We start from the raw sequence: 13,614 nt of genomic DNA, 5'->3' as shown, positions 1-13,614 counted from the left end.
AATTTCCCACTGTGTTGATTTATTATTGAGCGTGTCAAGTTTTTAATGAGACGTGCTGGGCTCCACATATGGCTGCATTTACATTTTGCGCAACAAAGAGGGCGGGAGTACAGCTGTCAATCACTGTCAGCACTGCCTGTTTGCATGAAATTCAAAAAGCTGATAAATGCTTGTGTTTTTACTTTCACATCTTCTGCGCGTAAATAAACCGTTTTACACTCGGACAAAAACATTCTTGTGTTTGGTTATAAAACGCAGCTCTTTAAAGTGGCAGACTGAAACATGCAGTCTCACCAACACGACCCGCCCTCTCAGACATGCACTTGTTGCAGCTGTAAAACCGTGTAACTGCTGGCGGGTAGAAGAAACCCAGACCGTTCCAGTTTTGGGTGTTTTTCATGGCTGAATTGAAAGTTTCCACGGTCATTTATGAGCTGTGTTGGTTTCATGACAATTGGAGCATCAAAGCCCGTTACAACCTCACTGTGTGATTTCCAAACATATTGTAGAAAATAAGCATCATTCCTAAAAAGTCTGGATCGTTTTGGAGTTGGTGTGGTTTTAATCTTACAAACGGATAAATATTTACAACCAAAGGAGTCTGGAAAGACAAAGAGTGGAAACTAAATCTATTCATTATGATCTTAAAAATACTTATAATGCCTTTTCTGTGGCACTTTACAGCTACTTTCACTGTAAGAAAGTGCCACTTTTGAGTACAATCTTTTAACACTGATGGTAATAATAAGGAAAAACAAAAGAACCCCAGATGTAATAAGCTGGATTTATCCTTGTTGATCAAAGAGCTACATGTCATATTAAATAAAGAAAATCAAGAAAATAAGTTGAGTTGTTTTAAAAAGTTTGAAAACCCCACAGAGATTATTTTGTTGCTAAGGAGAAAATCCAGTGTTTTGTCAGCCAGAGTTACTGCAACAAGACGAAACACGATATAACAAAACCCAGCAAAGACGCTCAACTGGGTGAAAAGAATGAAAGGTTGGAAGAGATGGAAAAAAGGTGCAGAAATGCTGAGAAGAACAAAGCTGCTTGGCACTCCGAAGTCACAGTGGTGACTTAACAGGACACAGAGAAAAGATCCCCCCTCCCACACACACACACACACACACACACGCACACACATGCACATACACACACACATGCTCAGAGTCCTTCAAAGCCAGATTGTGGTCTTTAGTGTAAATAACATGTGCTGCGTTTGATGCAGACAGAATTAATGACAACACACAGTCCAAATAACAGAGGGCTCATTTCCGTCTGGCCTGCACTCCTCATGGAGACAAAGACACCTCATGGGCATGGACGACACATTTGTGAGTGTGTGTGTGTGTGTGTGTGTGTGTGTGTGATAGAGAGTGTGTGAGTGTGTGTCTGTCTTATGTCCTGAAGGCTTAAACATAATTTAACAACCTTTCCTGGCCTTAAATAAAACTTTTTTTAAATTCTTATTTTTATCGTTCAAATTTACAGGTTTTCTTATCCTTTAATTTACTTTTTTAATGTTTTATGTGTCTTTCATAATAGACATATATCACTTACATTCATGTAGAGAATAAGCCCTTTCTAGCATGTCTCCTCTCTCTCTACATTACTTTTTATGAACTTTTTCTTAAAGCTTTTTCTTACTCGTACCCGTGTGTTTCTGTGTATTTGTTTGCTTGCATGCGTCCATCTGCCTTTGCAAGCTTCTGTTTCTATGCTGCCTATTTGATATATTTGTCTTGATCATTTCAATTGCTTCCACTTGCTCGTGTGTTTGTTGGCCACGGCCCGCCGCGCCCTTGGCCCCGTCTGCCGGTGGGACTTGTTTGGCTGCCAGTGCATCTTCCTGCTCCAGCAGTGACGCCACTGTGTGATTCAAAGAGCCAGAGGGGGCCGACCGTCTCGCTGCGCGGAAAGTGAAAATTACTATCCTGTCTTTTAAAGACCGCTTACATTGTTGCTCTACAGGTACACCTCTCTGTTCCCGCTCCATGACTCAGTGCTTACTCACAAACCCCCGATGCAAGAGCAGGCAGTCCACCTCCAGCCGCCTCTGTGTTGTGGTGCTGCGGAAGCTGCCTGCTCTGAAGAATGTGGCTTTATTGCCTCCCAGATATCTTGTAATGGCTGACTGAGACGAGGGGGAGGTGGTGACTACACAGACAATTACAAAACATGGGAATGCTGGAAACGGTTTATGCCAAGGGCAACAGGTGACATGGTTGTTGTAGTGGGGAAGAATGCGTTGCCACCTTTACTGCAATGGTGTCTGGTAGAACCATGACTTTCAAACCTTTTAAGTTTAGTAATCAGTCTGTTGGTGCCAAGCAGCTAAAAGGTTTAAGGGCTGATTTTTTTATGTTGTGGTCTTGGCAAACCTTGCTGATCTTTACATCGTCATGCAGAGTCAGATGGAGGTTTAATTTGATGATTAACTCCACATCTTTAGTTTGTTGCTGTGTCGGATTAAAGAGTCATTATGCCTGAGGTGCAAAACACATTCTTTTCTTTCTTACCCATAGATAGTTTTGGTTATATTTAGCATAATAATCGGCAGATAATGCAGTCAACACATTTCTTGGAAAGAGCAGTATTTCTTTGGTAGAAAGTCGTATTGAGTGTTGAGATGGAGGCATAGACAGTATATAAATAATGGATGTGACGTCACCTGTTGGTTTGTGGCCCGTTTGAAGCATTGAGTTCAGCTTTACAGCTGTCGCCATCTTTGTTTTTGAAACCGGGAGTGACCATATTTGGACAGAGGATGTGCAAGAATAGGTGTATCTAAAAATAAACTCTTAATGCTAAAACAAAATGTACCTTACTATGAACATCCAACTCCTTGGAGTGTCTTTTAGTACAACCGAACGCTGAACAAGACATTTTTTAAAATTAACAAAATGTTCAAATACACTCTCATGAAGTAAGACACATGATGAAAGGGTCAAAGAGAGAGACAAAAAGACGACAAACAAGTTTACGGCTGTTTAGATGTACACAGTGCCGTGGAGCCGCATTGTTATCCTCATTACAGCTGTCAATCACAAGGTAGCCAAGCCCTAAATCACACCCTGCTTTGTCATCTATTTTCTTCTATTAAAACATTCCATTTTTTACATTTTACCATCATATTGTCTTGAAGAAGACTTGAAAATAGAGATTGAGAACATAATGACCGGAGTGCTTTTGCAACTGGAATTTGGAAAGAATGCAGGCTAAAGGCACTTACCACACTGGGTTTGCTTCACTGCTCAGACCGGGAGGTTGCCGCCTGGGTGGAGGCAGATATCTGAAAACCTGGGCAGTTAAAACCAAAACTGCATGGCTATATACTACTATAGGTATATAAATTACAGTACTTTATTGTCAAGCGTTCCTTTGATATTTTTTTTAGCAGTAGGGCAGCTAATCCGCACTCTTCCATGAACATAGATTCCAAACATTTTCAACTTGTGATTCCCTGCTGCAGCACTTGAAACAAATTACCTACCAGTCTGGGTGAAAATGAACATATCTGTTTGATCAAATAATCATCTAGTGATATTCTCAATAGCTTTAAATGATCCCTTGAGCCAGAAAATGTATATTTCAACACCAAGATTGACCTTCTAAGTGGCTTGAAAGATATATTGGTTCTCATAGACTTTATATGGCTGCCATCTCCGCAATCTTGATGGAGTGGCTCCTACCAAAATTGAAAGCTATGATGATAGAGAGCATGTGGAAAAAATTTGACGCTTTTGACCAAACCCCTTTATTTAGCTAAGCCGCCTGACTATTATGAGGATGTTTTAATTAAAGTGGATAGTGCCAAAAAGAGTATGTTAAAACATCAAAAATAATGCGTCTGTCTCTGAACTTGAAGAACTGGTGAAAAGAAATCCTTCTTCTAACCTGACGGAGATTAGAAGTTCTGATTATCACCAGAATATGGAGATGGATGGTGAAGTTCGAGAGATCAACCTAGCATGCAACACTTGAGCGATAAATAATTTAGAATTCGATTCAGTGTCCCTTGATGGAGTTTCTCCTCTGCAGGTGTGCATTTCAAGTTCTGCGAAAATGGAGACTGGTAAAAATGAGGTTGGAATTTTAATTTACGAATGGATGGTCTCAGAGTTCAGTGGAAACGCTTTCTCTCACCTCTCACGGAAACTCATATTGATTGACGGCGCTGTACCCCCGTCCCATTGTTTTACCATCAATTAGGCGGATTGAATCCTCTCCGTCAATTAGGCGACGTCTTGAGTTCCGCTGCTCTTTTCACTCAGCGAGAGCGAGCCATCTCTTTTCACCTGAATCCTAATGACACCTTGCTGTCTTTGTGTTGCCATGTGCTGCTGTGCCAGCTAAGGTGTCACGCCAGCTGAAAAGAAAGTGTCTTCATCCAAGCAATATCACGCTTCTCTCCCTAGGGATCAATAGCTCCTTCTTTGTATGGTGCCCGGCTCAATTATTCATGGCTGGCTATTTAAAAATGCAATGAAGTAGCTGTCACTTAGCGCACTCTCCCTGCTCTGGCTCTTGCCGATGATCCCGCACGAAAGTCCGTGCTTCCTGTCAGTGACTCAGTCTTTCTGTGTAACCTGAGCGCCGGCTTCGCGCCTCCACCGCCACCTTCCTCTTGCCGCTTCACGCCCAGCTCCGTGGTGTGTAGTTACCGCTCGGTTACACGATCCCCGTCCTCGCCGGTTTCCTTTTCACAGCTCCATGATTAGGCCCTATTGTGTGTCAGACTCTCCGTTTGACACCTCAGCTTGGGTGTCCTCCTGCACCATGTTTCTCTCTCAGAGGCCACTGTTTCTCCCATTGTCCTGTGCTGCTGATTGGGTAGAGCAAGACATTAATGGAGCCTTCTAATAATGATCATTATTGATCACAACAAGGACTGGGCAATAATGCAATATGGCTTTCAGTTCAATTGAGTCACAATGAGATAATTAAATTGTTTCACAATTTACAAAGTGCTGCCAACTAATGAATAAATGAAAAGAAAACTATAATTAAAATGTAAATTAAAAAGTTTTGTTTTGCATGAGGGAATAGTTTTGAACATCAATTTGATTGGTTTGTTTTCTATTGTATATTTGCCATATTGTGATTTACACCAATATTGGAAAATAATCCTCTGATTCTTCTGAGTTACTGATGTAGCTGAACAGCTGAAAGACTCAAAAATATTCAGTTTCTGATGACATAATAAAGAGAAATGTTTCAAACTGTATCGACAGTTATAATAACCGTATGTCCCATCACACTTCTTCTCCTGATTCCACAAATTAAAACCTCTTTAGTCAAAGAAACACATCCACTTAGTGAAATTAGCCAGTGTAGCGCAGATAACGTGCATCACCTTGAGCCACTATGGCACTTGGAGCTACTGATTTCAGGTGCTTGATTAACCAAATGGCATAATAAGTCACGGCCTGACTGCATCTCCTGGTCGGTGTCCAGCACTCGGCGCCTTCATGTCTCGGGTCGAGGACACGGGTCACCTGGTAACCAGAACCACTGAATTCTTAACTTGACTCTGAAGTGATAGTGAGACTCCTGACATTTACAAAGAACAAACGTGCTGACACATCAGAATCAGGCTCATTTACTCAATCTAGAGGAGGTTTACTGTTCATCTCACTTCAGTCTTTTTATTTTTCCACAATAAGAGTCAAACCCACAGACTGACCAACAAAGTATTCAGTCAAACTGAATTTAACTGATATCAAACATGTATGGACGACAACAACTGCAGCATTTTCTCAAACTTTCTTCAACTTTAAGCTTCACTGGTCTGAATTTTTTCGAATGAAACATAAAAAAAGCCTAACTCTGCAGTTATTTCGACAACTTCCAGACACGATATCCTGACACACATGGTGCCTATGGATTCCTTACATCTTCTAGTTCCATATGATATCTCCAGTATATTCCTTAAAGTGAGCCCGCTAGTTTAAACGCAAATTTGTTTATTTGTATGTACCAAAAATTTCAAGATTCCTCCTCCATTTTCATTAATTTAAAGGTGTGAAAAAAGTGATCTGTTTCATTCTAAAGAGTCAGCTTTTTCAAAACCAACATGGCTCAGTTCAAAATTTTGTTTCAAAACAAAACTTCTCATCTCTTCTCTGACATTATTTTAATATTAAATGGTCCACCAACATGAGGTTTATTATTCATAAAACATTAGTTAACACGTCTGAATGAAGGACTTCACCTCATCAAACTGGTTATTTTTTGATTTGATACATCTTTCTGCAGTACAGCAAAAATATCAGTATTTTTACTCCAATCTACACATACACCACCCTCCATCCTTCCACTCTTGAGTCAAAGTCCATTACCAGCACTGGACACAATTTACTAGCTTTTCGTCTGGCGTCTGGCGGTAATTTCCCACCATGTTTCCCGCACCTCTCACACATGGAATGTTTTGGCTGCAGGATTGCAGATCAGAGCTGAAGAGTCATGAGGATGTTTGCTGTGTACGTCACTTTTGTTTGGCTGTCCCATCATGACTTAGTCAGTTTACATTTCAGGCATTTAGTGGTTGCTCTTGCCCAGAGTGATTTGCATTGTGGTCAGCAGTAGGATAAGCTTTGGTTCCTCGATCATTACCATGAGGAGTAACTTAGAATGAGGAGGTCACAGGTCAGAGAAACATCATCATGACAGTGTGCCTCTGACTGTCGGAGGATCTCAGTAGTGTGGGGAAAGTAAATCAGAAGAACGAAGGAAGGAAGGATCTTTGGTAGATAATGGATAATATGGTAGAGTTGATATGAATCATATTTGCTCTAAGTGTCCTTAACAAGACTGGAGAGTAATGAATTTGTTGCCAGCTTGCAGCTCATATACACCTTTGTTGTGTTACGCAATTTCACTATTTGGTTTCTAATCAAGTTTTTTGGCAGCAGAAAGGCATTCTGATTAAGAAAAACATTGTAAAATAATACTAAAAGCATCCACTTTTCTGTGTCCTTGAGTAAAAACTTTCCTACCTATTTCTCTATTTTTAGCAGGAAACATGAGGCAATGCCACATTTAATATTCTGGCTTACTCCACTATATTCTCTCCATCTGAGAACCTCGAGGAGTGCCAGAGGTGTTTTCCGTCTTTGTTGACGTTGACTTTTTCTGCCAAGTGCATACTTAAGCAATGCACTGGAAGTTAATGACTTCCAGACTGATTCTGAGCAGTAAAACATGGCTGTATTGCATGTAACATCTGTCTAAATGTTGCACATTGCTTAATATCACATTCTGATCAGTCAGGTTCATCAAAGCAGTCTGAGCAGACGCTTTATTCACAGCATTTGCGTGCAAAGTGAGGGAATCTTCCCAACCTTTGTTCATCATGTTAAAATTTCCCCTTTTGTTGAATTTACAACATGTTTTGTCCGATTTTCCCAGCATTTCGTTGAATTGATTTCCCATGTCTGATGATTAAAATATTTAAATCCCACATGGTATTTTTTATGATTGCACCATTAGATGGGGAAAATGGGAGTTTTGTAGCATCTTTTGATTCACATATGGTTGAAATTCAGCCTTACGTATTCTGTGTCTTTGGGTTTGTGTTTCTGTGTTTCTTGTTAATTTGTTGTGCTCTAATTCATTACAGACGATGAGCGACAGGCCGTTCATCCAGAAACTGTTTCGCCCTGTTTCACCTGAAGGCAACATGCACACGCTCGGTGACTTGCTGAAAGAGTTGTACCCCACTGCATTACCAAATGACGGTAGGTCTGCACACACTCAAAAATTATAATAATACTGCCAAAATATCACTAACAGACGAGTCTGAATCATGTCAAACATTACCTGCAGGTAGGAAATACAGTAGCTGCCATATTTTAGCTTTGGCTTCCTTATAAAGTACAGGCCCTGTCATCTTCCACAAGTGAGAGAAGAAAAGAAGCACCTCTCCTTTGAGGTTTATTGTATTTACACAACCACACGAGGCATGTCAGTGATCCACTCTCTCAGATAAAGCACCCACTGGCGGGGCTAGAGCCAGGAAAATGGTGCCAGAACAAGTGAACAAAGATGTAGTAGGCAGCGATGATGGGAAGATAGAAAGTGAGGAAGCATGAAGAGGAAAAGAGATTAAAACCAAGATGTGAAGTCTGATTGCTCCAACAGGATGAGGTGAAGAGAGCTGAAGTCTTAATGGGTAAACGGAGTCAAAATCAGAACCATGATAACATCTCTATAAAATTTAAAGACAAGCAACAGGAAGTGCATGTTCAAATGTGAGATAATGTTTAAAGGGTGTAGGGATGAAACATAGCGATAATCTCTATATTTTATTGTTTATGTCAAGGTTTTGAGACCCCTAATATGTGTTTTGTCCATTATAAACAAAAAAAACAAGCAATAAAAGGTGACAGGAGATCAAGAAGCTGTTGGCTTACATACCCAACCATTGTAAAAAAGAAATATATATATATATATATATGGAACATAAATTGATGGAAAATAACTCAGTTTCATAGAAATTGGGCCAGTACTTTTACCGTAATCTTACTGACAAAGAGACAAACAAACCGAATCCAAGGTCAAAAGTGACACAAAATGAAGAGAGCAGTGCAGAACCAAACAACTAACAAAGTACTTATTCAACATCTAACTAATCAATGCAGAGTAAACATTTCAGTCCATACACAGATGGACTTAAATTGACCCTAAATGCTGCTGTGGCAGAATAAACAAAACTCTCTATATTAGCTATTTTAAAACATCTGTATCAAACTGCTAATTATTCCTTTTAAACAGAAGGCCAGACCTTTAAATATACATATGGACAGCAGGTTTGGCGTTGAAGCCCTGTGTGCACTCGTGGCACACAGTTGAGCTGCAGCTGTGGTGGAGGTGTGGTGATAATGAAAGAAGAGATGAGAGGAGAGAGAGAGAGGGCGAGCGGCAGTCTAAACAGGCAGTGTCTGCAGAGGAGGGGAGAGGAAGCAGATAAGGAGACAATAGTCTGTTAGGACAGAGGACCCGCAGGAGACTCACCTGCACGGAGGAGACAGAACCATTAACACCCTCCTCCTCCTCCTCCTCCTCCTCCTCCTCCCCCTCCTCCTCCTCCTCCTCTCTGTCTGTCTGCCCACCTGTCTGTCTCACTTCACTCTCATTTTGTCTCTGTCACCATCCTTGCTGTTTACATCACACTCTTTCCATATAATCCTTGGTTTTGGTCTTGGTTACATGAAATATTTTAATCCTATGAAATGTTTATATACTATGCAGTGACATGGGGCTTTCATCACTGGATTCATTCACACCACAATAACCCAGCAAGCATTAGCTGTATCCCAATTCCATACACACACTAACAGTGTACAGTATGTACTACACACCAAGTTTCCTTTTACACTTTTTTGCAGAAAAAACATTACTGTTTTGTTCCAAAGAGAAATTGCGTGCACCTTTTAAGGCTTTAAAAAGATGAGTAAACTTCACAAAGAGGAAGCAAGAGGTTTCTCCAAAGATTAAATTATTAAAGACTGTTGCTTTTCAAATTCAGTACATGTGTATTTAATTTGAATAGACAGTGGTGCCAGTGTCACAACTTTGCAACTTTGGAAAACTGTTTTCATTTTTAAAAAATAAGCCACATTTTAACACTTTCCCTCAGGCAACATGTTACAATAAGCAATGAAACTGAAAGCATCTCAAATGCTGTGAAACATACCAAAATACCTGAAATAATGAAAAAACATTTGCATATAGAGGATAATTAGTTCCAGTATGACCTGATCAGGAAACTGCAAATGGATCTTCCATCCCTGGTGTTTCTGTGTTTTTGCTTGCCATAGTGTGAATGACTTGTATGTCATTTAGCTTGTTTTGCAAACCTCAGCATATGGTTCTGACGGTGTGCGGTTAAAAGTTACATGGTGGAACTCCTGCTTGTGAGCTCACTACGTGCATCAATGTGCATATATTCTGCGTGCACTGGACCGTGACCCAATTTCATGGTACGAATACAGTCCTAACGGTGTCAGAGCATATCAGCTGGTTTATGTGCTCTCAGAAAGCAGATGTAAGTGTTCTGCCAAGCAGATTTATAAAAAAAAAAATGCACCACTCTATAACATCTCTCTATGCTGAGTGAATGATGTGTATTTGTAGTTGAATAATCGCTGCTCACATAATATTTGTAGGCAAATTTTTCACTTTTTGAAAGTCTTTGTCATGTGAAAACTGCCAAATACATCTTTGTATTTTGCCTGAATTATAGCCATAAAATAGCATCTCTTACTTTCTTGTGGTAGTTCTTCTTGACAGTAATCCCCTTCAACCCAGTTGTTATACATTTATCTAATTTTCATTGTAGTTTTTGCTAGTTTTTTTTCAGGTTTGTCTAAGATGTGCGTGACAGTTGGGTGGAAACAGAGGTATCCTGTTACAGCCTCTTCCTCTTTTCCTGTTCCTTTTTTTTCTCTTTAGTTTACCTGATCTAAGACACTTTTTTTCCCTCTTTGATCCTCTATCTCTCTCTCAGGTGTAGTCTTCAACATCTTCCCTGTCTGCTGTAGACGTCTTTCATGTCTTTGACGTTAAATCTCTGCTTTTCTCTGCTCTCCTCCCTCCCAGTGGAGTCTGCCTGCCTGCCTGGCTGATCAAGGTGAAAGTGCCCCCTTTTGTCTCCTGTCGTTTGTTTGGTTTCCACCTCTTCCTCGCCTGGTAGATGAGTCGGATGATAGCCGGAGATTATAGCGGCGTGTTTGGATTAGAGACACCGGGACGTGTGTTCAGGGACTGGGCGGGGCTGCTGTGTTTCGGGGGGGGGGGGTTTGCTGGTAGTATTGTTCAGGAGTTCAGAGGACTTTTTCTTCTCTTTCTGCCGGGACCCTAACATATAACAAAAAAGAAAATCTGGGGTGCTTCACTTCTCTGTGATCTCTCAAACATCAAATAACAAGGTTTTTCATACAATCCTCTTCTCTGTTATGTCTGAGAGAGGATTGGAGCTGACCCCTGTGGGACCCAGAAACCAGCCGCAGCAAACAAATGGGGGTGGCTTGAATTAGAAGCAAGAAAGCAGGGGATTCCCAAATCATCCTCAAGCTATGGCCAAAAGTCTGTCTTTGCTGTCATGAGGCTGTCATCCCCCCCACTCTGCGGGAAACAAACCCAAAACAACATGTTGCTGTAACCAGCGGTCAGTGTTGACGTGTTGAGCTGTCTCGTACGTTTTTGTTTTTTTCACCAGGTGTGTTATTGAGCAAGGTTTTGGCAGGAATCTTCGGTTTGCTGCAGAAATCACAACCTGAAGGGTTCTTCTGCCCACACACGACATGCGTGTATTGACAGATACTTCTCGTAAGCATTTTTTTTTCACGTTTTTTCTGAGTTGAACCCAATCATGACGAACCCACGCACTGGTTATTGCCTGTGAATAATCAGAGGAAACCCCCCACCCAATTTTTAACCCCCCCATATACACACACAACCCCACCCCAACCCCTCCCTCCTCTTTGAGTGACAAATCAATGCAATGACACTTTGAGCATCCACCCCCCCTCCCCTCCCCTTCCCTCCTCCTCCTCCCACGTCTCCCCCATCTCAGTCACATCTGTGGTACAGCCCACTCACTATTGGCAGTCTTCCCCATGCAAGCTGCATCAGGAGCCAATACTGCTTGCGCTGATCAAACAGGTCGGCTCACTTCAGACGCTGGAGGGGGAAGTGTAGGTTTCAGTGGCTGTTTTGATACAGCAGATAGTGGCTTATGTTTCATGTGCGCAGGCGTGCGAGATGTTCACCAGACAGGGGAATTCAGAATGCTCGAAAGCCTGCTCCATGCCTATTGTTGATTGAAATGTGGTCAGCAGAGATCTTTTGCTTTCTAATTCTGGCAGAAGGATTTTACTGTAAAAAGGCTGCGTAATAAAAACAAATGTTTTGGTCAAATTCAGGGAAACATTTGGGCAAAGGTTCCTGATTATTTGTACACTTAGTGTCTACAACATCAACGTGTTTTCCATACACTAACACTGTGATACCTTTATGTATTCACAACCTTGTTTAATTATTCTATGATCAAATAATAAGAAAATGACTCCCTATGTCTTGCCCCCACCAGGGTGGTGAGAAATTTAGGGGTGATGATTGATGACCAACTCACCTTTTCCAGTCATGTCGCCTCTGTTGCCCGGTCATGCCGCTTTGCACTTTACAACATCAGAAAAATCACACCTTACCTAACCCAACATGCTACTCAACTCTTGACACAAGCTGTCATCATCTCAAAACTTGACTACTGTAACGCCCTCCTGACAGGCCTGCCAGCCTGCACAATAAAACCACTTCAGATGATCCAGAACGCGGCGGTGCTCCTGGTCTACAACCAGCCAAAAAGGTCACATGTCACACCGCTGCTCATTGAGCTCCACTGGCTACCTGTTGCAGCCCGCATCAAATTCAAATCTCTAATGCTGGCCTACAAAGTTGTCTCCGGTACTGCTCCTACCTACCTGAACGCCCTGATTCAGACATATGCTACCTCACGACCGCTGCGCTCTTCCAATAAACGGCGCCTGGCTCTGCCACCTGTTCGCCCAAGGCAATCCAGACTCTTTGCATTTCTTGTTCCCCGTTGGTGGAACACACTACCAGTTCCAACCAGAGCAGGGGCGTCCCTCTCTACCTTTTAAAAACTCCTGAAGACCCAGCTCTTCAGAGAGCATCTTCTCTCCTAGCACCACACCACAACTCTACTCCTTAAAGAATCGTCACCAGCACTTATTGCTGCACTTACGCCTTTTATTGCACTATACATTGATTGTTCCCCTTTTTTCCTGTAAGTCGCTTTGGATAAAAGTGTCTGATAAATGACTAAATGTAAATAATTAGAAACCAAATTAGAATAGTGTGAATCAAGAAACTACACATTTTAGACAACTTTTATATTAAGTTCTTGTACGGCTGCTTGTGCTAAAATGGTTTAGATGTGAGAACTTTGTTTTTTCTTTTTTCAAAGGTCAAAGGTTCTGCAGAAAACACTTCTGAAACTTGTTTTTCATATTGCACTAATATCAGAAACGTTCAACAATACCCAGCCCGAGTTTCAGGATGTGCAGAAAAGCAGTAAAGGCTGTAGAAACAACAATTGTAGAAGAACATGACATAGAAACAGAAACATAATGCATTAAGTCAATTCAAAGAAAGATCAAGAACATCATGTATAGTGAGTAAATATTATTTTTATTTGTTTCAGACAAGGCCAGACTGTCTTATTAATTGTATGGCATGATACAAATTAGGAGTAGTTATGCAAATTATGTGGTGTACAGTTCTGAAAATACACTAGAAGTCAGTGGGGGGAGAAAAGGAGTTGATGAGCAGATAAAAAATAATGCTCAACCACAACCTTTAGCTTTCTTTCTTAATTATTAAGTTATAATAATCAGAGTCCTTGCTCACTAACCATTGGGACTGGGTAATTCTATATCTACAGTCACAAGAATCTCTGGATATCTATGAAAACAGGAGTTTGACAACAACAAAATATGATTGTTCAAATCCAGTTTTCAGCTTGTAGTTGCATTGGTTTGGTGGAGGCGTGCAGAAAGTCACTGCATGCAAAATGAGAGCTGCAAAACG

At 41.1% G+C, this 13,614-nt stretch overlaps 1 protein-coding gene across 3 annotated transcripts in view; it reads left to right on the top strand.

The window, feature by feature from the left end:
- The window catches only part of atg5 (ATG5 autophagy related 5 homolog (S. cerevisiae)), a 33,564-nt gene that overhangs the window by 9,333 nt on the left and 10,617 nt on the right, over positions 1-13,614 (top strand). For all 3 annotated transcript variants that reach the window (XM_059338326.1, XM_059338324.1, XM_059338325.1), the window contains exon 7: positions 7,622-7,739. In XM_059338326.1, coding sequence (XP_059194309.1) covers positions 7,622-7,739 — 118 coding nt within the window. The remainder of the gene's footprint in view (positions 1-7,621; positions 7,740-13,614) is intronic.

The sequence above is a fragment of the Centropristis striata genome, chromosome 8 (assembly GCF_030273125.1).
Source record: "Centropristis striata isolate RG_2023a ecotype Rhode Island chromosome 8, C.striata_1.0, whole genome shotgun sequence".
NCBI classification, from domain to species: Eukaryota; Metazoa; Chordata; class Actinopteri; order Perciformes; family Serranidae; genus Centropristis; species Centropristis striata.
This window is presented reverse-complemented; position numbering and strand designations above follow the sequence as displayed.